This window comes from Amblyraja radiata, chromosome 13, assembly GCF_010909765.2.
Source record: "Amblyraja radiata isolate CabotCenter1 chromosome 13, sAmbRad1.1.pri, whole genome shotgun sequence".
NCBI classification, from domain to species: Eukaryota; Metazoa; Chordata; class Chondrichthyes; order Rajiformes; family Rajidae; genus Amblyraja; species Amblyraja radiata.
In genome coordinates, this window is record NC_045968.1 from 53,582,885 (window position 1) to 53,610,531 (window position 27,647).

Sequence of the window (27,647 nt, forward strand, 5' to 3'; positions counted from 1 at the left end):
TTCATCTTCCCAGACTCATATTTAATATTTAATATTTACTCATACTGATGCAGGGTCTCAATCCCAAACGTCACCTATCCCTTTTCCCCAGAGATGCCGACCCGCTGGGTTACTCCAACTTTTGTGTCCATATTTGGTTTAAACCAGCATCTGCAGTTCCTTTCTACATTAATTTTTATAATGCATTAAAATACCTAACCATGGGCGATGGTTGATTGTGGTTCCTACAATTTTTCTAAAACATGCCAAAACAATTGATCAAACCACAATCGCATGCCGACCATCAATCACCCATTTCACACTAGTTCTATGATCTCACACATTCTTATCCACATTTTGTAAAGCAGGAGAAATGCAATAGACAAAGATTGATCATTGTTTTTGCCAACCTACTACTAAATGGCTAAACCATAGATCACTTCACACTTAATAATTGTAAAAAAAAATGGTGCAATTCTATAAATGTAGCTAAATGTAGTCAGGTGTAGTCAATGGATTATGTTTCCTTTGATATCAATGGCAACATATCTCTTCCTTTTCCATTGTAGAACCAACCACAACTACGACTACAACTACAACCACTCCCACCACAAGCAGCACAACAACAGGTATAATTTTGCATCAACTGTATGCCTTGTTCATCTTCCGAGACTCATATTTAAGAAAATACTGATGCAGGGTCTCAATCCCAAACGTCACTTATCCCTTTCCCCCAGAGATTCTGACCCGTTGGGTTACTACAGCTTTTTGTGTCCATATTTGGTTTAAACCAGCATCTGCAGTTCCTTTCTACACTAATATTTACAATGCATTCAAATACCAAACCATGGGCGATGTTTGATTGTGGTTCCTACAATATTTCTAAAAAATGCCAAAACAATTGATCAAAGCACAATCTCAAGCTGACCATTAATCACCCATTTCACACTAGTTCTATGATTTCACACATTCTTATCCACATTTTGTAAAGCAGGAGAAAAGCAATAGACAAAGATTGATCATTGTTTTTGCCCACCTACTACCAAATGGCCAAACCATAGATCACTTCACAGTTAATAATTGTAAAAAAAATGGTGCAATTCTGTAGATGTAGCTAAATGTAGTCAGGAGATTTTTCAGAACAAAATTCATTCTTCTTAATGAAGAAAGTTATAATGTACATTTGTTTTGTTACATGTGATATAGTCAAAGATACCAATGTCTGAGGCATCACTGTAAACCACTTAAGTATCATATTTTCCCAGCTGATCTCCAAGCAGGAAGCATAATTTAAACATTACGAACCACACATTAAACGACAGTGATTGGTGGTACATATGCAGCCATTTCTAGGTTATAATTTTCTTGCCAAACACATTTAACGCAGATGGAATTCCTGTCAATATTGAAATCCCCTCACAGAATCTTGGAATCTTTGTCAATTGGAAATTAGAAACAGGGCCATGGCTACGTTAGCAGGTAGCTGATTACAAGATACTAATATTTGTTTTCAAAAGGAAAACAAGTAACTGTAGCTTTCTTAGAATTTTAGAGGTATTTTAAATGACTTATAAGAGTAGACATCCAAGCACAGCCCGGTATTTGAACTCACATTTTTTTCTGCATATGAGGCTTTGGTCACTTTGACTTCCGATGCAACTGAGTCAACAACAACCGTGAGAGGTTCCTTGTATTGCTAATAGTTATTCCAAAAGACATTCCAATAGTTATTCCAAAAGTTATTCCAAAGGACAATTGTTCAAAAAAATTGTCTTGTTAACGTGTATTCCTCTGCTATTATTCAAAGTTCTAGTTTTGACTGTCATCTCCAAATTAAAACCATTTAATGTTGTATTGTCTGTGATATCTCATCCAGTTAAAAGTTCTGATTCAAATAATTTACATGCAATTTAATAGTTAGCAATGTGTAAAGAATAGCATTACTTAATAAATTCATCAAATTACAATTACATCACAAATGTAGATTGAAACCTGCAGGCAGAATTGCAAAGCATTCACTAGCAGAAGACCACATTATTTGCTGTGAAATAACAGGTGACCTGTCATGCATAAGACCAAGAACAGATTACAATCCATAGCTTTAACAGTCCATGAAAATCATGAGCATGAATTTACTTAGATATCCAAGTTCCAATAAAACAACATATTGCTCAAATCCTATTGAGCATTTCTTCAACAACTTTTATTTTCTCTTCAGTAGTTGAAATGATTTGTCATAGTATTGTGTGTTATTGCTTTCAACGGATTATGTTGCCTTTGATATCAATGGGTCTTTTCTCTTCCTTTTCCATTTTAGAATCAACCACAACCACAACTACAACTACAACCACTCCCACCACAAGCAGCACAACAACAGGTATAATTTTGCATCAACTGTATGCCTTGTTCATCTTCCCAGACTCATATTTAAGCAAATACTGAGGCAGGGTCTCTATCCCAAACATCACCTTTCGCTTTTCCCCAGAGATGCTGACCCGCTGGGTTACTCCAGTTTTTTGTGTCCACATTTGGTTTAAACCAGCATCTGCAGTTTCTTTTTACACTAATATTTACTATGACTCAAGCACCAAACCATGGGCGATGTTTGTTTGTGGTTCCTACAATCTTTCTAAAACATGACAAAACAATTGATCAAAGCACAATCTCATGCTGACCATCAATCACCCATTTCACACTAGTTCTATGATTTCACACATTCTTATCCACATTTTGTAAAGCAGGAGACTAATCAGGAGCTGATTAGTTATTCCAAAAGTTATTCCTAAGGACAATTGTTCAAAAAAATTGTCTTCTTAACGTGTATTCTTCTGCTATTATTCAAAGTTCTAGTTTTGACTGTCATCCCTAAATTAAATCCATTTAGTGTTCTATTATCAGTGATATTTCAACCAGTTAAAAGTTCTGATTCAAATAAATTACGCATTTTATTAGTAAGATTAAATGTGAACTTACCAGTTTGAAGTTTGATCTTTATTTTATGAGGTTACGATGAGTGATTACGTGAATAGAAGCCCGCCAGTCCGCATGCGCGTCAATCTTCAAAGCAGCGGTGTGAAATCACAGATAACAGTTGTTGAACTAACATAGTAAGATTAGAGATGACTCGAACTATCACATGATCTTAATGATACGAGGGTTCGAAGCGGAGGGCACATAATCGCTCATCGTAACTCCTCACAAAATAAAGATCAAACTTCAAACTGATAAGTTCTCGTTTAATCTTACTATTTTACTTCGGAGTCATGTGAGTGACTACATGAAGATTTTGAAGCTCTGTGATTTCATGCCATGGAAAAACGAGTCCACACAAGTACGACTGCATCAGTTGACCACAGATAAGGGAAAACATTCATAATGCATACAGACATAACATAGATTTAAAACATGCTGATGCTGATAAAAGATCAAATAATAATAATAATAGTAACCCCTCTCTTGCGGGGGAAACTCTAAAATAGAACCTAAAATAGTTGGCAAATATCCTTGGTCTGGCAATGGATTAATATAAACTGTATGGAAAACTCGTTCGTTAGACCATCCTGCAGTTGGCAAGATGCAGTCCAGAGGAATGTACATAAGCCCTTGCTGCTGATGTTGTAGCAGCCCTGGTGGAGTGACACTAGAAAATTAGTATTAGCCAAAACTCCGTATTAACCACCTGGGGATGGTTTAAACTGATACCTTCTTATGCGGTTATAGTAACAGAGCCTCTAAGGCTATAAGTGACCATGACGTAATGTTGTAAATATGATACCACACATAACCGAAGGTGCATTGGGTATGCCATGAGATCTAGTTTGAGACCTGACACCCCTGGGCTGCCTGCTTAACTAAATCATAAACATGAACTATCACATTATTAGCGGATGAAACCATCCTGTCCAGTCGCAAAGTATGTAATGACTGGACCCGTTGCGCTGAGAACAGCGCCAAGGGATAACTACTTTAGTAGAGCTGAGCCAAAGATAAGGATATAGCTGGAACCCACTGGTGAAGTAGTGTTAACACAATATCAAAATCCCATACTTCCGCGTACTTTGGTCTGGGAGAACTTGCGTTAAAGATTTCCTTAATAAACTGGATATCAGAGGGTGAACCCCGACAGAGCGGGTCCCGCTCGCTGCATCAAATATGATGAGAAAGCACATTGGCACAGTTGATGGGACTATAACTTAATTTATTGTCATGACCCATTTGAAAATTATCTATAAGACATCAGTATCCATGCCATAAAATATGTAACATAGCATTTAAACAGAATGCTTCCAATCTCCTGAAGAGGAAATTACTGCTTTTTTGGTGCTACCCCTGCTCACTGCAGTGAGTACATACATGGATCGGTCTGACAACCTGAGCTGCAGGAGTATGCTTCTCAGATTCTGTAAGGCAATGCCTTGATTAATCATGCAGAGGCTGGTTCCCCAAGTCCCAGGCTGAACCAGCAAAGTAATAAGGTGGATGAGTTGAATGGGCAGATAGCTATTAATGAATCTGATATAGTTGGGATCACGGAGACATGGCTCCAGGGTGACCAAGGCTGGGAGGTGAACATCCAGGGATATTCAGTATTCAGGAGGGATAGACAGAAAGGAAAAGGAGGTGGGGTAGCGTTGCTGGTTAGAGAGGAGATTAATGCACTAGAAAGGAAGGACATTAGCTTGGAGGATGTGGAATCAATATGGGTAGAGTTGCGAAACACTAAGGGGCAGAAAATGCTAGTGTGTACAGGCCACCTAACAGTAGTAGTGGAGTTGGGGATGGCATCAAATGGGAAATTAGAAATGCGTGCAACTAAAGTAAAACAGTTATAATGGGTGACTTCAATCTAAATATAGATTGGGTGAATCAAATTGGCAGGGGTGCTGAGGAAGAGGATTTCTTGGAATGTATGCGGGATAGTTTTCTAAACCAACATGTAGTGGAACCAACGAGAGAGCAGGCTATTCTAGACTGGGTATTGAGTAATGAGGAAGGGTTAGCTAGCAGTCTTGTTGTGCGTGGCCCCTTGGGCAAGAGTGACCGTAATATGGCTGAGTTCTTCATTAGGATGGAGAGTGACATAATTAATTCAGAAACAAGGGTTCCGAACTTAAAGAAAGGTAACTTTGAGGGTATGAGATGTGAATTGGCCAAGATAGACTGGCAATTGATTCTTAAAGGTCTGACGGTGGATATGCAATGGAATCAGGTGCTCCATGTGGTTTTAGGCATCTGTAGATGCACCCATTGAAGGAGGGGAACCCTCCTGGCCTGACTTTCCCGAGTCCCAAGGCCTGATCGGCTTACTGTTGGTTTGACCCCTTACTGGGACACCATAGCGGTCTAGGAGCCGCTGACTGTACTGTCAGCAACTCAGGTGCCGAGACCGGCTTACTGCTGGTTTTACCCCCTTTGTGGGGAACCATAGCGGTCTAGGAGCCGCTGACCGCACTGTCAGTGACTCGGGTGCCGAAACCGGGTTAATGCTGGTTTTACCACCTTTGTGGGGAACCACAGCGGTGTGCGAGCCGCTGACCACACTGTCAGCGACTCAGGAGGCGAGACCGGCTTACTGCTGGTTTTACCCCCTTTGTGGGGAACCATAGCGGTCTGGGAGCCGCTGACCCCGTTGTCAGCGACTTGGGTTGTGAGCCCAAACTGCCGCCAGCTACCCGCGTTTCCGTGGTCCAGACCGGGATCTCCCCACAGTCCATAACCGGATTCCCCGCGGCCCGTCCGAATTCGCCCCAAATCCAGCAGGCAAACTCTGTAAAGAGCTTCTTGCAACACAAAAATCAAAACCGAGAAATAAGTTTTGAAATTTACCTGAAGGTTTAAACTTGCCGCTAGCAGGAGCAGCGCGCCTGCCAGTCTACGTTGTGCAATGCGCTAGACGTAATGATGCGCATGCGGGCTGACGGGCTTCTATTCACGTAGTCACTCACGTCACTCCGATTTAAAATATTCAGCAATGTGTAAAGAATATCGCTACTTAATAAATTCATCACATTACAATTACATCACGAATGTAGATTGAAACCTGCAGGCAGAATTGCAAAGCATTCACTACCAGAAGACCAAATTATTTGCTGTCATGCATAAGACCAAGAACAAATTACAATCCATAGCATTAACAGTCCATGAAAATCAAGAGCATAAATTTAATTAGATCTCCAAGTTCCAATAAAACAACATATTGCTCAAAACGTATTGAGCATTTCTACACCAACTTTTGTTTTCTCTTCAGTAGTTGCAAATTTGTCATAGAATTATGTTTTATTACTTTCAAAGGATTATGTTGCCTTTGATATCAATGTGTATTTTCTCTTCCTTACAACAGGTATAATTTTGCATCAACTCTATGCTTTGTTCATCTTCCCAGATTCATATTTAAACAAATACTGAGGCAGGGTCTCAATCCCAAACATCACCTATCGCTTTCCCCCAGAGATGCTGACCTGCTGGGTTACTCCAGTTTTTTATGTCCACATTTGGTTTAAACCAGCATCTGCAGTTTCTTTCTACATTAATATTTACTATGACTCAAGTACCAAACCATGTTTCATTGTGGTTCCTACAATTTTTCTAAAACATGCCTAAAATTTGATCAAAGCACAATCTCATGCTGACCATCAATCACCCATTTCACACTAGTTCTATGATTTCACACTTTCATTGTTTTTGCCAACTTAAGGGCCTGTCCCACTTGACCGTCATTTACGCGACAGGCCAGTAGTGACTGACGCACTACGTCATCATGCGTTCGCACAGCAGTCTGGAGCGCGTGACGTCATTTGAAGATAGACACAAAATTCAGGAGTAACTCAGCAGGACCGGCAGTATCTCTGGAGAGAAGGAATGGATGATGTTTTGGGTCGAGACTCTTCTTCAGTTTGAAGAAGGGTCTCGACCCAAAACGTCACCCATTCCTTCACTCCAGAGATGCTGCCGGTCCTACTGAGTGACTCCAGCATTTTGTGTATATCTCCAATCATCTTGGCCCCGCTCTGGAATTGGGGGTGGGGGCAGATCCAGATCTGCAACGGCCATGGGCCCCAGGCCGAGCTCGGTGATCGTTTACCTGCTTCATTTACCTGCTGTTGTGCCGCACCAGGGTCTTGGGCCTGTCCCACTTTGGCCGTCAGTTACGCGACAGGCCAGTGGCATGCAAAGTTTTCGTGCAGGACGAAATCCACACTCCTCCACGCCACTCCACACTCCTCAACACCACTCCATTCGCCCGTCCCGCGCTACCCACGCGCTACCCACGCGCTACCCACGCACTACCCACATGCTACCCACACGCTACCCACACGCTACCCACACTTTAGCAGGTCGCGTAAATGGCGCGTGAATGACGGTCAAGTGGGACAGGCCCTTTACTCCCAAATACCAAACCATAGATCACTTCACACTTAATCATTGTTAAAAACATGGTGCAATTCTATAGATGTAGCTAATATAGTCAGGAGATTTTTCAGAACAAAATTCCTTCTTCTAAACAAAGAAAATTATAATGTACATTTGTTTTGTTACATGGCATATAGTCATATACACCAATAACTGAGGCATCACTGTAAACCACTCAAGTTTCATATTTTCCCCTGCTCATCTCCAATTTATGAAGCATAATTTAAACAGTACGAACCATACATTAGACTGTAGTGATTGGTGGTATATATGGAGCCATCTCTAGCCAATTATTTTCAAGCCAAACACATTTGATGCAGATGGAAATCCAATCAATATTGAAAACCCCTCACCGAATTTTGGAATCTTTGTCAATTGGAAATTAGCAACGTTAGCAGGTAGCTGATTACAAGATTCTAATATTTGTTTTTAAAAGGAAACCAAGTAACTGTAGCCTGCTTAGAATTTTAGGGATATTTTAAATAACTTATAAGAGTAGACATCCAAGTACAGCCCAGTATTTGAACTCACATTTTTTGGTTCATATGAAGCTTTGGTCTCTTTGACTTCCTGTGCAACTGAGTCAACAACAACATTGAGAGGTTCCTTCTGTTGCTAATATTTATTCCAAAAGTGGGCTAAGGCCAATTAACAATTGTTCAAAAAAAAATTGTCTTGTTACTGTGTGTTCCTTTGCTATTATTCAAAGTTCTGGTTTTGACCGTCATCCCCAAATTAAAGCTATTTAATGTTGTATGGTCCGTGAAATCTCAACGAGCTAAAAGTTCTGATTCAAGTAATTTACATGCAATTTTATATTCAGCAATGTGCAAACAATGTCATTATTTAACCAAACCATAGATTACTTCACACTTCATCATTGTTAAAAATGTTGCAATTCTATAGATGTGGTTAAATGCAGTCGGGAGATTTTTCAGAAAAAAAAGATTATTCTAAAAGAAGGAAATTATAATGTACATTTGCTTTACTTCATGGCATAATGTCAAAGACAACAACAGCTGAGGCATTACTGTAAACCACTCGATTATCATATTTTCTCAGCTCCTCTCCAACTAAGAAGCATAGTTTAAACATTACTACCGCCCATTAGACTGTAGTGGTTGGTGGTACAGATGGAGCCATTTCTCGGCAATGATTTTCATGCCAAACACATTTGACTCATAGAAACATAGAATCATAAAAAAATGGTGCAGGACTAGGCCATTCGGCCCTTTAAGCTAGCATTCAATATGATAATGGCTGATCATCCTAAATCAGTACCCGTTTTCTGCTTTCATCTGACCCATATGGAAATCCAATCAATATTGTAATCCCCATCACCAAATCTTGGAACCTTTGCCAATTAGAAATTAACAACCGCTCCATGGCTAAGTTAGCAAGTAGCTGATTACATGATGCTGATATTTGTCTTCAAAGGGAAAACAAATAACTGTAGACATGCTTTCTCATACTCAATTTGCAAAGCAAGAGGCAAGCAATAGGCAAAGATTGATCAATGTTTTTGCCTACTTGCTCCAAAATGCCAAACCATTGATCACTTCACATTGATTATGTAAAAAATTGAGCAATTTTATAAATGTGTCTAAATATAGTCAGGAGATTTTTTACAAAAAAAAATCACGCTTCGAAAAGAAGAGAATTATAATGTACATTTGCTTTGTTACATGGCATTTAGTCAAATACAATGCGGACGCATCATTGCAAACCACTCAATGATCATATTTCTCCAGTTCCTCTCCAAAAAGGAAGCATAGTTTATCAAAGGAGACATGGCCAGTATTTTAACTCACACGATTTTGTGCCTGTGAAGCTTTGGTCAGTTTGACATTATATGCAACTGAGTCAACAGCAACCTTGAGAGGTACCTTGTGTGGCAAATAGTTACTCCAAAAGCGGGCAAAGAACAAATAATAAATGTTGTAAAAATGTTGTCTTGTTAACATGTTGCCCACTATGCTGTTATTCAAAGTTCTCGTTTTCACTATCATCCCCAAATTAAAACCATTTAATGTTGTATGGTCTGTGAAATTTCAACCAGTTAACAGTTCTAATTCAAGTAATTTACTTGCAATTTAATATTCAGCAATGTGTAAAGAATGTAATTACATAATAAATGCATCATGTTACAATTACATCACAGTGTAGATTTAAACCTACAGGCAGAATTTCAAAGCATTCACTACCAGTAGACCACATTTTTTGCTGTGGAATAAAAGGTGACCTTTCATGCTTAAGAACAAAAACAAATTACAATCCATAGCACTTACCTGACAATCATTAGCATGAATTTGGTTAGACCTCCAAGTTCGAATAAACCTACATATTGTTCAAAACCTAATGAGCAATTCTTCACCAAATTTAAATATATTCAGATTTTAAATTCTTTGTCATAGAATAAAGAATTGTATTACTTTCAAAGAATTGTGTTGCCTTTAACATCAATGTGTCTTTTCTCTTCTTTTTCCATTTTAGAGCCAACCACAACTATTACTGCACCTATAACCACTTTCATGACAAGCAGCAACACAACAGGTATTTGCATCAACTGTATCCCTTGTGATCATCTTTCCAGAGTGATATTTACTAACTACGCAAGTACAAGACGATGCTTGATCATGGCACCCTCAATTTTTCTAAACATGGCAAAACACGATCAAAGCACTTGATCTCATGTCTTCCATCAATCACCCATTTCACACCAATTTAATGCAGAAAAATGTGAGGTGTTGCTTTTTGGGAAGTCTAATATGTGCAGGACCTACATAGTGAATGGTGGTTCTCTGGGGAGCAGAGGGATCTTGGAGTGCAGGTGCATAACTCCCTGAAGGTGGAGTCGCAGGTGGATCAGGTGGTCAAAAAGGCATTTTGGCACCTTGGCCTTCATCAGCCAGAGTATTCAGTATAGAAGTTGGGAGGTCAGGTTGTAGTTATATCAGACATTGATGAGGCAACATTTAGAGTATTGTGTTCTGTTCTGGGCACCATGTTATAGGAAAGATGTTGTCGAGATGTAAAGGGTACAGAGAAGATTTACAAGGATGTTACCAGGACCAGAGGGTCTGAGCTATAGGCAGAGGTTGAGATGGCTGGGACTCTATTCTTTGGAGCGCAGGAGGATGAGGGGTTATCTTATAGAGGTGTATAAGATAATGAGTGGAATAGTTCAGCTGGATGTACAGAATTTCATCCCAGAGTAGGAATCGAGGACCAGAAGACATAGGTTTAAGGAGAAAGGGAAAATATTTAATGAGGGGTAACTTCTTCTACTCAAAGAGTGGTGGGTGTATGAAACAAGATGCCACAGGAGGTAGTTGAGGCAGGGACTATGCCAACATGCGGTGCTGGCTCAAAGGGCCAAATGGCCTACTCCTCTATTGTCCATTTAAGGAGCAGGTAGACAGGTACATGAATAGGACAGGTTTGGAGGGATAGGGACCAAATGTTGGCAGGTGGGATTCGTGTAGCTGGGACATATTGGCCGGTGTGGGCAAGTTGGGCCAAAGGGCCTGTTTCCACACTGTATCACACTATGACTATGACTCTAAGTCTCAGAATTTATTATTTCAACTGTTGCCCATACTGTTGTTCCTCAATTCTGACTTTGCACAGAGGCAGAGCACTACATATATATGACTGTTTCTCTCAAAAAGCACTCCTTCACTCGCAAGCTCAAAACATATTTAAATGTCTGCACACAATCCCGTCACAAATCATTTTAGTCTATCCAGATACTATTTGCGGCCAGCAGGTTCCATTCAGACAACCATATGCTGAATGCCTCTCCAATCACACACGTTTCTTAAACTTATTGACCCCTTGTATAGAGATTTGGTGGAATTCTCAAGGCTTTAAGAAGTTTGTTCAGCATCTTACTGGAAGGTGTTGTTTAGTAAAGTTCTATGTCTCACTATTGTTTTGTCCTCTTTATTAACCATTCCTAACATATTATGGAGAGAACATTCGTCCTAAGATAGACACAAATTTTCAAAGCATTTATCATAAATGTTTCCCTTTCCGAAATATTATTGATAATAAATCCATTATTTCCCGATTCTGAATTGACACACAGCCTTAAAATACAGAACATTTTCTTTTTTATTTCAGTATCGAACGAAGAGGTATTGGGTAACTTCAGCTGCAACGACTCTATATATGCTGGTTATGTGGTTGTGTGGGATGAGCAAAATGGAGTCATTTGCCGATCACCCTGTGACATGAATTACTGTTTGAATCAAGCAGAGTGCCAGCATCTGCTGACTGGACCTTCGTGCAAGTATAAAGACATATATTTTTTTATATTGAGTAGTTGTTTGAGACTGCAAGGAAATTAATTTTAAGTGCATGCATTTTGTTGTGTTATAAGCTAATCTCATTAATAATTTGTACGGTTCTTTTCAAAAGCTGTTCTCTATGGTATAATGAAAAAGATCATTGCATAATGCCCCAAAAGGTTTCCAGAAATAATTCTAGTAACTGAGCCAGGTGCTGCATTTCTCAATGTTATACCATACTAGACCAAGTGGGACCCGTTGGGCCACATTCCTCCACTCGCCCATTCCCCCAATGCAACCTGTTTCCACCACTCACCCGTTCACCCAACGTAACCTGTTTGCCAAACGCAATATTCCACCACTCACCCATAGCCCCCAACTGCGCAGGCACGGCTCATTTCCCCTGGTCCCCCAACACTCCCCTCCTCTTCGCCCTCCATTTTCGCTCCCATTTCTTCCTCCACTTCTTCCACACCTCTCCCTCCCTCGCCTTTCCCCTACCCTCAGTCCCCCCACCCTCCTTAATCCCTCTCCCCTCCCTACCACCCTGACCCGTTGGGCCCTGTTCCCAACACAATATTCCACCACTCACCCGTTCCCCCAACACAGCCTGTTCCCCCAACGCAATATTCCGCCACTCACCCATAGCCCCCAACTGCGCAGGTGCAGCTCATATACTCCCTCGCCCTCCTCTTCACCCTCCCTCTTCCCTCTTCTCTCTCCACTCCCTCCCTCAGCTGTCCGTCTCTCTCTTTTTCCCTACCCTCAGTCACTCCCTCCTTCACCTCTCCCCTATCGCACCCACAAAACAGAATGTTTAAATAACATTTCTTGTCCTCCCCTCCCCCACTCCCTCCCTCTCCTTGAAACAATGTAACAAATCTCTCATTGCACTGGGTGGAACACTGTTAATTGGCAGCACACGTAACTGAGATCCCATTGTGATGTCATTGCCGGGTGGAGCACTATTTACGGCCAGCTTATGTAAATGGTATCCCATTATGACGTTATAGCTGCAAACTGCCAGTAACTACCACAACACAAAATTTTAAACGTCAATAACATAAAAATTGTAGAGCTATCGTGTACCATTTTGGCGTAGCTCAGATAACGAAAAGCTGCTGGCAAACAAGCAAATAGACTCACTCAAAGACAAGATGAGAGTTTTAGTAATAAACTAGACAAGTGGGAGCCGTTAGGTCCCTGTTACACAGAAGGCCTGGTCCCCCATTGTAACCCGTTCCCCAATGCAATATTCCACCACTCACCCAGAGTCCCCACGGGAGGCCTGGTCCCCCAACGCAACCCATTCCCCAAGGCAATATTTCAACACTCACCTGTTTCTACAACGCAACCCGTTCCCCCAACGCAATATTCCACCACTCACCCATAGCCCCCAACTGCGCAGGGACTGCTCATTTCACCTTATTTACCCTCCCTCATTTTTAAACTTTTATAAAATGCACTGGCACGTTCTAGCTAGCAGAACTCGGTGTACTTGAATAACAACAATGTTGCTAGCAGGACTAAAATCCCATTGTGACATCATAGCTGTAAGCACAGGGAAGAATTTTTTCTCAAATTGGGGTTTTGTAAATCTAAAAATGTTAATGACATGTGAAATATAACATCAATCTGAACGAAACTTGACACAAACCACCATAGGACAATAGTGAGTAAGGTGGTTCAAAATGTTAGTGCTATCATGTACCATTTTGGCGTAGTTCCTGGATCACATGGAGATAGACAGAGAGACAGGTAGACAGATAGAAACAAACAATATGAGAGTTTTAGTAATATAGATCAACTGGGACCCATTGGGCCCCTATCACACAGGAGGCCTGGTCCCCCAACACATCCCATTCCCCCAATGCAATATTCAACTACTCAACCATAGAACCAATGGGAGGCCTGGTCCCCCAATGCAATCTGTTCCCCAAGGCAATATTCCACCACTCATCTGTTTCCCCAACCCAACCCATTCCCCCAGCACAATATTTGAGCACACACCCATAGCACCAAACTACACAGGGGCTGATCATTTCTCCTATTTACCCTTCCTCATTTTAAACTTTAAAAAAAATTCAGTGTTCTGTGACTTTAAATGCATTTGAACCTGCTAAAGTTAGCAGCACTGTGTGTACTTGGATAGCAACAATGTTGTGAAGAGGGCTACAATCCCATTGTGACATCATAGCTGTAAGCACAAGGAAGACATTTTTCTCAAATTGGGTTTTTGTAAATCTAAAAATGTCAATAACTTGCGACATTTAATATCAACATGAACAAAACATGACACAAAACAACAACAGGACAATTGTGATTAAGGTGGTGGCAATATTTTAGCGCTACCGTGTACCGGCGTAGGTCCAAGATCACATACGCATAGATATAGATAGATAGAAACAAGATGAGACTTTTAGTTATACACTAGACGTGGTACATGGATAGGAAGGCTTAGAGGGATCCTAGACTAAGTGTCACATGGGAGGCCTGGTTCCCCAATGCAACCCGTTCCCCAATGCAATATTGCACCACTAACCCATAGCCCCATGGGAGGCGTGGTCCCCCAACTGAAGCCATTCCGGAACGTAAGATTCCAGCACTCCCCTGCCTCCCTCAGCAGTGGATTTTAAAATAAATTCCAATTTCACCTCCCCTGCCTGCTGCAGCAGTTCCAATTGCAATACCAGTTGGCGCTCCTCCTCCTGTTGAATTCGCCCTCCCCTCCTGTTGAACGACTAAGGTCAGAGTGACCTATGAATAATTTTAACACTAAATTTCTTGTGAAAGTTTTTAAAGCTTTAATCACAAATAACTTGTGAAATATAGAATCCAATCTTAAGTGAACCTGATCACTGCCTGGAGAGGGAAAATGCGTCAGAATATGTAAAAATGTGTGTGCTACTGTGTTTTGGCGAAAATATAAAAACACACACATATACACATGTACAAGATGAGAGTTTTAAAGTTATATATACTCGACCAAGTCCAACACACCCATTCCCTACCCATAGCCCCCATGGGAGGTGTGGTCCTCCAACTCAAGCTATTTCCCAATGTAAGATTCCAGCACTCCACGCTTCCCTCAGCAGTGGACTTTGAAAACATTCCAATTGCACTTCCCCTGTGTGTTGCAATAGCAATTCACCCTCCCCCTCCTGTGAGGTGAAAAGTTCAGAGTGTTCCTGTGTCGCAGCATTGTATCGAAGTGTGTTGGAAACTGGCAGGAATTATTTGAATGATTTTAATCAAAAATGTGAATCTGAATATGTCTGCTCCCCCAACGGTTGCTCCCATTGCAATATTCCACTACTCAGCCATTCCCCCAATGCAACTTATCCCGTTCCTGAATGTAAGAATCCAGCACACACCTGCCTCCCTCAGCAGTTCCAACTGCAATACCAATTGGTCGTTCCCCTCTTGTTGAAAAATCCCATTGAGGTGAAAAATTCAGAGTGTTTATGTCTTGCAACTTTGTATTGAAGTGTGTTGGAAGCTTGAAGGAATGATTTTAACAGTATAATTCTTGTAAAAGTTGGCGTTTTTTAAACTTTAATCGTGAATAACGTGAAATATAGGATGAAATCTTCAGTGAAGCTGATCACTGCTAGCTGAGCCATTGTAACGTCATCAGTTGAAGCTGGTCATTTTAAATTCAAAGTATTTTTGATTTTTTTAAACTTTAATCAGTAATAAGTCGAGAATCAGTAGAGAACTAAAGCATAAAGTGTTCAATGAAGGTGACTCTGCCTAGAAGGGAAAAATGTGAATCAGAATATGTAAAAATGTAATCGTTACCATGTAGTGTTTTTGTGAAGATGTAAAGGCAACCACATATACACACACATATACACACACATATGCACACACATATACGCACACATATACACACATACAAGATCAGACTTTTAATAAGTATATGAAGAGAGAGAGAGAGTGAGAGAGAGGGAGAGGGGGGAGAGAGAGGAGGGGGAGGGCGGGGTTCCATCTCGACTGCTGGTGCTGTCTGTATGGAGTTTGTACGCTCTCCCCATGACCTGTGTGAGTTTTCTCCAAGATCTTCGGTTTCCTGTTTCCACGCTGTATCACTAAAACTAAAACCAGTGACAAGTGGTGTGCCTCAGAGATCAGTGCTGGGCCCATTGATGTTTGTGGTTTATATGAATGATTTGGATGAGAATGTACAAAGCATTATTAGTAAGTTTGCATATGACACTAAAATACTATAGCTATGACACCTGGCTTTTGACCCCGTCGCCCCATCACCAGTACCATCCTATTGGAATTTGGTCCAGCCCCTGAGGTATTGCATTGATATTACTTTCAATTATGAATTGCAACTCAATTGTGGCTTATTTCCCGCACTGTTGAAACAACTAAGTCTAGAAATCTTGCTCATCCTCAGCCTCCCTAACCACAATTTTCTGCAACTACTACCTTGTTAGGGCCATGAAGAATTTTCAGGCATATTATTTCCTGACTGCCACTTATCTGTGCATGTTCAACAAATCACAAATGTGAGAACTGTAATTGAATTCATTGTGTGCAGGTGATGATGATGATAAGCTTTTAAGGTGATATCTCAAAGTTTACATAGACTTTGGCACGGCAGTTGTCAAGCTACCACATGGCAGACTGATCTCAACGGTTAGTTTACATGGGATGCAGGCTAAGCTTTCCAATTTGATACAAAATTGGCTTGCAGATAGGGTAGTGATTTGACATGTTTTTCCAACACTTGTAACAAGTTGTGTGCGACAGGGATTGGTGCTAGTTCCAATTCTGTTTGATATTTCTATTTACAATTTTGATGTTTATTTATGTGGCATGGTTAATAAGTTTGCGGATCACACTAGAATTGGTGGTATGGTGGAGTGTAAAAGAGGTTTCCCAAGATAAACTGGGCCAATAGTCTGAAGAGAATCCAAATGTTTTAATTGAAAATTTAAAGAGATTTTAAGAAATACACTAGGGAAAGAGAGTAACTGGAAAGAAAATAGAGCCCCTCAGAAATCAAAGTGGTCATTTACGTGTAGAGTTGCAGGAGATGGGCAAGGTCCTCAATGATCCTTCGTGAATATTTCTCCTGTTTTTACTGTGGCGGAGGTTGCAGGTAGTGGACGGTAAGACCTTTTTTTCACCCAGTTTTATTCCACCAGGGAGGTCTTACCCTCCACTGCCTGCAACCACCTTCAACTAGCATCACAACCGGCTTCGACTAAAAAATTACCGATTTTTAAAACGGCAACTTATTTTCAGTCGCGGTAGGTTTAGAATTTTTTGAAATAATCGCCGGAACATAGAAGAAACGGAAACCACTTTTGACCATTAGGGAGACTGACAAAAATCTCCGGGAACCTCCGGTAACCGCACGGAAACCTTCGGTGGGGCGCAAAGTCTCCAGAGGTTTCCGTTCAGGTTTCCTAAGTGGGACAGTAGCATAAGGAACCTCAGACAGTTAAGATAGTAACTCAGCGGGACAGGCAGCATCTCTGGAGAGAAGGAATGGGTGATATTTCAGGTTGAAACTCTTCTTCAGAGCCGAAATGTCACCCATTCCTTCTCTCCAGAGATGCTGCCTGTCCCGTTGAGTTACTCCAGCTTTTTGTGTCTATCTGCAGTTCGTTACTACACATTCAGACAGTTAATGCAGTTGTCTTGAGTATATTAAAGATGGCCTAGAGCATTTGAAGGTCAATAAATCTCCTGGGCCTGATTAGACATCTGGGAAGCTACAAAAAAAATGGTGAAAGTCCTAGTCGAGATATATGAATCATCATTTGTCACGGGTGAGGTCATGGATGACTGGAGGTGGCTAATGATGTCCCTCTATTTAAAAAGGATTGCAAGTAAAAGCCTGTAAATGATAGACCAGTGAGCCTCATAGCGACGGTAGGCAGTTGACTGGAGAGAATTGTGAAGCGTAAGATGGACAGGGGCCGATTAGGGATGCTTTTGATGTGGGAGATCACGTTTTATGAAATTGATTGACTTTTTTGAAGAAGTAAACAAAAAGGCAGACTCGGCAAGGCCGTAGATATTGTCTACATGGACTTCAACAAGCCTTTGATAAGGTTCCGCATGGTTTGGTTTGGCAAGTTAGATTGCACGGCATTCATGGAGAGCTAGCTACCTGCCACAAAATTGTTTTCATGGAAGGAACCAGAGGGTGGCGGTGGAAGGTTGTGTTTTAGACTGGAAACCTGTGACTAGTGGTGTGCCTCAGAGATCAGTGCTGGGCCCATTGTGTTTGTGGTTTTTATTAATGATTTGGATGTGAATGTACAAAGCATTATTAGTAAGTTTGCATATGACACTAAAATACTGTAGATGATATCGTAGACAGTGAAGATGGTTATCAAAATTTACAGCAGGATCTTGATCAGCTGTGGAATAGGGTTGATGTGGCAAATTAAGTTTAATGCAGATACGTGCATGGTCTTGTATTTGGGAAGTCAAACCAGGCCAGGATCTTCACAGTGAATATGAAGGGCCCTGGGGAGTGTAATTGAGCAGTGGAATCTACAACAGGTAGATAGTTCTTTGAAAGTGGCATCACAGGTTGATAGGATAGTAAAGAAGGATGTTGATCCATTGGCCTTCACAGCATAAAGTATAGAAGTCAGGACATCGTGTTAGGGTATAAAAGTATAGGTTGGGACATCATGTTACAATTGTACAAGACATTGGTGAGGCCACATTTGGAGTTTTGTGTTTAGTTTTGTTCATCCTGCTGTATGAGGCTGAGGGGTGATCTTTATAGAGGTGTATAGAATCACGATGGGAATAGATGGGGTGAATACAGTGAGTCTTTAACTCAGGGCCTGGAACCAAGAACCAGAGGACATAGGTTTAAGGGGAGATTGGCAAGATTTAATGTGAACCCGAGAGGCAACTATTGCACTCAGAGAATGGTGGGTATACTGCCAGAAGGGATAGTTAAGGCAGGAACTATAATGTCATTTAAAGGACACTTGAAGAGCCAGGTGAGTAGAACAGGTTTAGAGGGATGAGCGGACAAACACAGGCAAATGGGACCAGCTTAGAAGGGGTATCTTGGTCAGCATGGACAAGGGCCTGTTTCCGCGTTGTATCTCTAAAACTAAAACTATGCGTGTAAACAGGTCCTTTGGCGAGTCCGCACTGACCAGCAATCCCCGCACATTAACACTATCCTATGCACACTAGGGCCAATTTACACATACACCAAGCCAATTAACCTACATACCTGTAGGTCTTTGGAGTGTGGGAGGAAACCGAAGATCTCAGAGAAAATCCACGCAGTCACAGGGAGAAGTTACAAACCTGAAGTTTTCAACATGTTGAAAAATTAGCGGCGACTAGAATGAAGCCGCCATGGAGAGTAGCGAGAATTCTCGTGCCGTAGGTGGGTCGCCAGGAGGTCCTAATGGTTTGCCATGAGGTTGAAGGTTCTCGTAGGTTATAGCCGGTGCTGACCGGTGAATTTCATTAGCTCATTGGGAAAAAAAAGGTAAGCAGTAATTTTCAGAACCAAGGACAGCCGACCGGTAATGTTAAATGTCCACTGAGCTTCACAGCCATGTATCTCTGGCTTCTTAAAGGTTGTCTCCACTCCTTCTCCACCCTTCTCCTCCTGCTCTCCCCCTTCTCCCCCCCCCACCCTATTTTAAAGGACCTACCGTACACTCTGCTTTAGCCGTCTTTTAACAGCACCAACCTTCCTGTTCATCGCGGTGTGTGTGTGTCTGTTTCACCTTGGCTTTGCACCGTGTGAATTTCACTCAGACAGCGCTCCCCCCCGCTTGTCCTGTCCCCCGCTTGCATAACGGGCTGGTGAAGGAAGCGATGTGTTTGTGTGTGTGTGTGTATGTTCCACTTGACAGTCGCCGGCAGTTGCCTGAAAAATCGCCTAGATGATTTCTTACAATGTTATTGTGTCTGTAAGGTTTGAGTTATAAGGAAAGGCTGGATAGGCTGGGTCTTTTCTCCCTGGAGCGAAGTGGCGTGGGGTGCCTTTGCAGAAGATTATAAAATCATAAGCGGCATCAATAAGGTGAATAGCCATTGTCTTTTCCTCCCGGGTAGGGCAGTCTAGAACTAGACGGCATGGGTTTAAGGTGAGAGTGGAAAGATTTAAAAAGAACATTAGGTACACACACTATGGTGCATATGTGGAATGTGCTGCCGGAGGAAGTGGTTGAGGTGGGTACAAATAAAACATTTACAAGACATTTGGTACATGGATAGGAAGGTTTAGAGGGATATGAGACAGACACCAGCAAGTAAGACTTGGTCAGCTTGGACAAGTTGGGATGATGAGTTTGTTGCCATGCCTTCAGATTCATCCCATTATTATGTCTGTTCATCACTTAAACATTTCCAAACACATGTTTAAGATATATCAAACGCCACTGAAGATCAATGGGTTTGCCTCAGCTTTGCCTCTAAATCAAAATTTTAATTTTCAAATCACATTTTAAAAAATAAGCACAACTTCAGCTCAGCTGTTCAATGTTGCACTGATCTATTGGTCAAAACATTGAAATAAGGCCCCTTCAATCAATCAATCAATCAATCAGTTTTATTTGTCACTTGCACATATGTATTGAATGAATGAGTTTGCCAGCAGCAGTACATTAAAAAAGAACACACAATACACAATATAAATTTACATAAACATCCACCACAGCATTCATCACTGTGGTGGAAGGCACAAAAATTGGCCAGTCCTCCATTTTCTCCCGTGGTCGGGGCCTCAACCCTCCGCTACGGGCGTCCAGATGTACCGACAAGGTAAGTCCAAGTAAGTCCTGAATCTGTGCCTCCCCACCGGAGACCGCGGCTTCAAGGTGGTGTAGGCCGCAGGCCGGCGGTCGAAGATTTAAAGTTTCTGCAGCCAGAAGCACCGCAGACCGCAGGGCCGGCGGTCAGAGCTCCTCTCCAGGGACCCCAGGCGAGGGACCCTGCTGGATTGGTGGCATTGAAGATCCCAGGCATTATTTCAAGAAAAAGGTGGAGAGTTAAACTTAGTTTCTTGGCCAATATATACATCTCAATCAACCTCATTAAACAAGTTTATTTAGTTATTATTACGTTGCTGTTGTGGTCAAAGCTGTGAGCAAATGGACAATACTTAAAAAAGCACCTTAAAAAAACTCTTATGGGTCTGTCCTACTTACGCAATTTTTCCGGCGACTGCCAGCACCCGTGATAGGTCGTTGTAGGTCGCTGAAAATGTTCAACATGTTGAAAACCCAGCGGCGACCAGAACAAGGTACGACTCCTTGGGCGACTACTCACGACCATACTGGCTTCACCCATGACGCCGAGGTGTCGCCTGTATGGTCGTGAGTAATCTCCTCAGTCGCCCAAAGAGTTGTAGCGTCATTCTGGTCATGTTGAAAATTTTCAGCGACCTGCAACGACCTATTACGGGTACCGGCAGTCGCCGAAAAAGTCGCATAAGTGCGACAGGCCCATTAGGAACTCAAAAGTTAAGATAAACATGCTAATCTTTTAACTTGATATTTTGCCAGTCCCTAATGCTGCTGTGTTTTTTCCAGATGCGTTCCACACACAATATATTCTAGCTTCGGTGACCACTGCGAACATCTATCATTGAATCTCAGAGCATTTTTTGGCATTCTGTTCGGAGCTTTAGCATTCTTGTTGTTACTGATGTTAGCCATATTTTTAATTGTGTGGAAGTGCAAATCAAATGGACGGTACAGATTGATAAATGACACAAACAGGTACATTATTCTTTATATTGCTTCAAATTATGCAGAATTACGTGGAAGATGTACCTTTGTTACTGTGTATCCAATGTTATTAATTTCCATGTGTTTGAGAAGGAATTGCAGATGCTGGAAAATCGAAGGTAGACAAAAGTGCTGGGAAACTCAGCGGGTGCAGCAGCATCTATGGAGCGAAGGAAATAGGCAACATTTCGGGCCAAAACCTTTCTTCAGACTGATGTAGGGTGGGGAGAAGAAAGTAAAAAAGAAGAGGAGGAACCTGATGGCTGAGGGAGAGCATAGAGGGGGAGGAGACAGTAAGGGCTACCGGAAATTGGAGAATTGAATGTTTATGCCGCTAGGGTGCAGACTGCCCAAGGGAATATGAGGTGCTGCTCCTCCAATTTCCGGTGGTGCTCACTCTGGCCATGGAGTAGGCACTACCATACACCTGGACCATTTCCGACACTTCCCTACCATTTCTTGACCTCACTATCTCCATCGCAGGTGATAGACTTCTGACCGACATCCACTATAAACCCACTGACTCCCATGGCTACCTTAACTACTCTCCTTCCCACCCTGCTTCCCGTAAGGACTCCATCCCCTACTCCCAATTCCTCCGTTTACGCCGCATCTGCTCCCAGGATGAGGTATTTCGCACCAGGGCATCAGAAATGAACTCATTCTTCAGGGAACAGGGGTTCCCTTCCCCCACTATAGATGAGGCTCTCACCAGGGTCTCTTCCATACCCCATAACACTGCTCTCTCTCCCCATCCCCCCACTCGTAACAAGGGCAGAGTCCTCCTAGTCCTCACCTTTCACCCCACTAGCCGTCACATACAACAAATAGTCCTCCGTCATTTTCGCCACCTCCAACGTAACCCCACCTCTCGCCAGATCTTCCCATCTCCCCCCTGTCTGCTTTCCGCAAAGACCACCTCCGCTCGGTCCGCATCAACCAACCTGATCTCCTGGTGGCTCAGCACTTCAACTCCCCCTCCCATTCCGAATCTGACCTCTCTGTCCTGGGCCTCCTCCATGGCCAGAGTGAGCACCACCGGAAATTGGAGGAGCAGCACCTCATATTCCGCTTGGGCAGTCTGCACCCTCGCACCCTCGCGGCATAAACATTGAATTCTCCAATTTCCGGTAGCCCTTGCTGTCTCCTTCCCCTCTGAGCTCTCCATCAGCCCTCGGGCTCCTCCTCTTCCTTTTTCCTTTCTTCTCCCCACCCTACATCAGTCTGAAGAAGGGTTTCGGCCCGAAACATTACCTAATTCCTTCGCTCCATAAATGCTTATTCATTTTCATGTTCATCACCAAAACCAGGGTGTGCTGTAAACTAAAACTGCAGTCAATCAGAATTGTAATTACAACAGTTGATAATGAAAGAACAATTAACTGTAGGTTTTGATTTGTTTATAAATGAAAATACATTTCTTAAAAATTAGATTTTGATTTATTATTGTCATGTGTACCAAAGTACTGGGCTTTGCATGCTATCCAAACAGATGAGGTAATAAAACCAAGAAAACACAAGTGCAATAGTCAGAGCATAGGGGAAGATACAGAATTGAGAATATAGTTCTCAGCATTGTAGTGCATCAGTTTTACAGACAAAGCCCAAAGTTCATAATCAAGTAGAGGTGAATTGGACTGTACCATAGTTTATGAAAGGACCGTTCAGAAGTCTGATAACATTTGGGAAGAAGCTGTTCCTGAATCTGGTAGTGTGTGCTTTCAAGCCTCTGTACCCTCTGCTGGATGGGAGAAGGAGAAAAGAGCAGAAGTGCATGGTTCAGCTGTTCAACACAAAGATGTGGGAATCGGGGCTCCATCCAGAGCAGCAACTTATATGCTGGCCATTAGTGAGGACTGATAGCGTTGCTCTGTCTTTTGAGTCCTAAAGTCACCCTCGTCACCCCATACTGGATCTGATAGAAGCCGCCGTCTCCTCCTCTTGTGTAGGAAGGAACTGCAGATGCTAGTTTAAACCGAAGATAGACACAAAAAGCTGGAGTAACTCAGCAGGACAGGCAACATCTCTGGAGAGAAGGAATGGGTGACGTTTCAGGCCAACACCCTTCTTCAGACAGGTTAGGGTTAAGGGAAACAACAGATGCAGATGAAGATGTGGAAAGATAAAGAACAATGAAAGAAAGATATGCAAAAAAGTAACGATGATAAAGGAAACAGGCCATTGTTAGCTGTTTGTAGGGTGAAAATGAGAAGCTGGTGTGACTCAGGTGGGGGAGGTTTAGAGAGAGAGGGAATGCCAGGGCTACCTGAAGTGAGAGAAATCAATATTCATACCACTGGGCTGTAAGCTGTCCAAGCGAAATATGTTTCCCTTATCCCTAACCAGTCTGAAGAAGGGTCTGGACCCGAAACGTCAACCATTCCTTCTGTCCAGAGATGCTGCCTGTCCCACTGAGTTACTCCAGCTGTTTGTGTCTCCTCCTCTTTGTCTGGCTACACATTTTCCCCGGCCTGAGATTTATCAATTGTAACAAACTCAGTGCTAATTGTGATATCGCCAGCTCAGCTGTTGCAAGCCCATGTGTTGGCACCAACAACCCAGCACACGAGGTGATGCATCTCTGTATGTTATGCCATAATGAGCCCTTTTATGAACATGAGTGCCAATGCTCCTTGCTCCTCAAAGTTCCATCATCTCAGACATCAGTCAGGAATGTGACAGGATGTTCTCTATTTGCATGGTAGAACACACCTCCAACAAGACTGAGTACCTAGAATAAAGCAGCTATTTTGAGCAGTATGCCATCTTGCACCACCACCGCACAGTTGCTTCAACGGGTATCTCAACAAACTGCAGTGCACTTGCTTGCCAAGGCTATTCCATTATAAACCTCCCCCCCCCCCCTCTCTCTCTCTCTAAGACCAAGACCTCTACCACATGAAGGACAAATACAGCAAGTGCATGGGGACACCACACCATACACCATCCTGACATGGAAATGTATTTCAGTTTCGACATCATCATAGCTGGATTTCACTGCTGAGGTGTACATTCATGAGAAAATGTATAGCTTCTTAGCAGGGCAGCTCCCAGCAGTTTTTTAAGGAAATCGGCAATGAGCAGTAAATAGCAGATACTGAAAATGTTTTGGGGCAAGTTTACATCTGAGTTTCATATTATCTTATATTTAACCAATGTAAGTGTGGTACGTTCTGTCCACCCTCCACATTGTCTACATGGTAGTGACCTTGGACATTATCTAGTTATCCCAAGTATTCCATATTTAACCCTCCCCATAGACCTTTAAAAATTGTTATCCAACTTCTAAAGGGTTCTAAAACTTTCTGAAGGGACCCACCTCTTCCTCTTGGGGCAGAGAATGCGAAAAACCTGCTGTAGCTCTAGGCAGGCTTCTGATAGTTGAATCATTAGGTTTATTGACAGCTCCATATTGTTTTGCAGGATTGGAGATGTGGATCGGCAAATATTTTCTTGGCAAACTAATCCATGAAATATTTTAATCACAATCTTAGATGTTGATACACGGGCCTCTCCAGGTAGATATTTGATCTTTGATCTCATGTTAAATGTTGCCATTGTATAGTTATTGCATTGCTTTAAATAATTTTACATTTTGTCATGGTAGAGTTTATGAGGGATTAACTGAATAGTGGGGTTCATTTCAACTATTTAGCAAGCCAAAAGCACTTTTAGTTTAGTTTAGTTTGGAGATACAGTGCGGAAACAAGTCCGCACCGACCAGTGATCCCTACACATTAACACCATCCTACACTAACATATATATTTGCATTTATACCAACCCAATTAACATACAAACCTATATGCCTTTGGAATGTGGGAGGAAACCGAAGATCTTGAGGAAAACCCACGTAGGTCTCTGGGAGAATGTGCATGCTCTGTACAGACAAGCACCTGTAGTCAGGATCGCTGGCGCTGTAAGGCAGTAGCTCTACTACCACACCACCATGCTGCCCACTTGTTATTACTGTTAGTCTCATATTCTGTAGCATAGGAGCACCACCACCTGGAAGTTGCCCTCCAATTTACACTCTATTCTGACTTGAAAATATGGAAATATGGAAACATAGGTGCAGGAGTAGGCCATTCGGCCCTTCCAGCCATTCAATATGATCATGGCTGATCATCCAAAATCAGTACCCCATTCCTGCTTTCCTCCCATGTCCCTTGATTCCGTTAGCCCAAAGAGCTATTAGATAGATCACCATTCCTTCAGTGTACTGAATCAAAATCCCAGAACTCCCTCTTCAATAACCTTGTGGGCATATGCACACATCAAGGACTGTAGCGATTACTGAAGGAACTCACTACCACCTTCTCAATGGCAATTAAAACTGGGCAATAAATGTTGGCCCAGCCTGCACAGCCCACATTCCTTGAATGAATTCAAAAATCTTGACTTTGATAGTAGCTGACGTAGCACAATAACAAAGATTTATCACTTTTAGTTGGGCCATGTTATAAGATTGTCTGTTATTCTGTCGAATCTAATTTTCAAATTACTGAAATAAATTGTTTTGCATTGATACAAGATATTAAAGAAGAGGGAGTTCTATCTGACAGATTTACCTTCATCAGTAACATGGAACCATTTAGCTTAAAAATGACTAGAATAGTTAGAATGGCTAGAAGCAGTTAGACAGGTACATGGATAGGACAGATTTGGAGGAATATGGACCAAATGCGGGCAGGTGGGACTAGTGTAGCTGCGACATGTTGGCCGATGTGGGTAAGTTGGGGCAAAGGGCCCGTTTCCATGCTGTATCACTATCTCTCATGGTTCTGGTATCTAGCTTTGCTACACCTAAAGTGGAGGTTAAAACACATGGCAATGACTTACTGTTTGCAAGGGGATCAAATGTAATAGACAAGCTGGGAAAATCAAAGCTCAGCAAACATCAGTAACCAAACTACCCTACAGTATTGCACTCACTTATCTGCCTCGATCAGCAAACCACTAGTCATGCAACTATTTACAGCTACATTGGCATGTATTTTTTTTTATTTTCACATGACAATTGAAACTAGATGCTGTTGGAAATGTTTTCTCAAGCTTTTTGAACATAGTGTCCATGGAAAACTAATGAAATGTATTTATTATTTCAGTTTCTTCTAAAATAAAAGATACAAGCATCTTGCCTACTTTGAATGAAAATAATCTGTCATCTTTGGCCTGGAAACCACATCTTGAAAATGTCAACACTGCAGCAGAGGTACAAAAATAATAAACAATTAGCCCATAGTTTGCATTAGGGTGTAAATATTGTTTTGCTTGCAGTATAACACAATATTTCTTAATAATTGGGGTTTGGTAACATTATGGTAAAAGCATTAACCTCACAAACTGCAATTATTAATATTAAAGAGCATCTTCATCATGATTACAGGCTTTTGTATTCCTTTTAGTTTAAACCAAAAGTATAATATTGACAACTTCCATGATTATTCTCAATTGTTATAATCGTTATCCTTGTTTTAATTAGTTAGACCAAGTCAATGGATATTTTTAAAGCAGAGATAGATAGATTATTGATTAGTACAGGTGTCGGGGGTTATGGGGAGAAGGTAGGAGAGGGAGATAGATCATCCATGATTGAATAGCAGAGTAGATGGGCCAAATGGCCTAATTCTGCTCTTATCACTTATGACCTTATGACTTTCACTGTTTGTTTTCCAAGTCCTAATTATTTTTCACTCAAAAAGACGTCCAGAACAGCTTAAGGAACATGTAGCTATAGTTGCTCACAGAAGGTTAGCAGCCAAGTATTTCAGACATTTATTTTCTGACAACTATAGAAGCAGTGTATTTGATTTTCATAATTATACAATAGCTACACATTAGATGGACACAACATGCTGGAGTAACTCAGCGGGTTGAGCAGCACATCTGGAGAGAAGGAATGGGAGACTTTTCGAGTCGAGGTCCTTCTTCAGACTGGGCGTCAGGGGAGAGGGAGACTAGAGATATGGATGCGCAAGGTGTGAAAACGACAGATCAAAGGAGACAATGTCAAGGAAATGTAGAATTGGCTGAGGGGAAGGTGACAACAAGGCGTATAGACAGTAAAATTAATCAGGAGGATAGAAAAACAAATCAGAGAACTAGGGTGAGGGAGGGACACAGAGAGAGGGAAAGCAAGGGTTACTTCAAGTGAAAGAAATCAATATTGATTTATAGGTTGCAATATAGGTTGTAATCTGTTCTCATACCTGGTTGGCA

The 27,647-nt window shown here is 41.8% G+C and overlaps 2 protein-coding genes across 2 annotated transcripts in view; one reads left to right on the forward strand and one right to left on the reverse strand.

Moving 5' to 3' along the window:
• The window catches only part of LOC116979505 (serine-rich adhesin for platelets-like), a 1,930,096-nt gene that overhangs the window by 760,154 nt on the left and 1,142,295 nt on the right, over positions 1-27,647 (reverse strand). The gene's annotated exons all lie outside the window — the stretch shown is intronic.
• Positions 1-27,647, forward strand: part of LOC116980023 (mucin-5AC-like) — a 249,282-nt gene that overhangs the window by 157,322 nt on the left and 64,313 nt on the right. The window contains exons 28-29 of the mRNA XM_033032093.1: positions 549-608; positions 2,297-2,356. Of these exons, the coding sequence (XP_032887984.1) occupies positions 549-608; positions 2,297-2,356 (120 nt within the window). The remainder of the gene's footprint in view (positions 1-548; positions 609-2,296; positions 2,357-27,647) is intronic.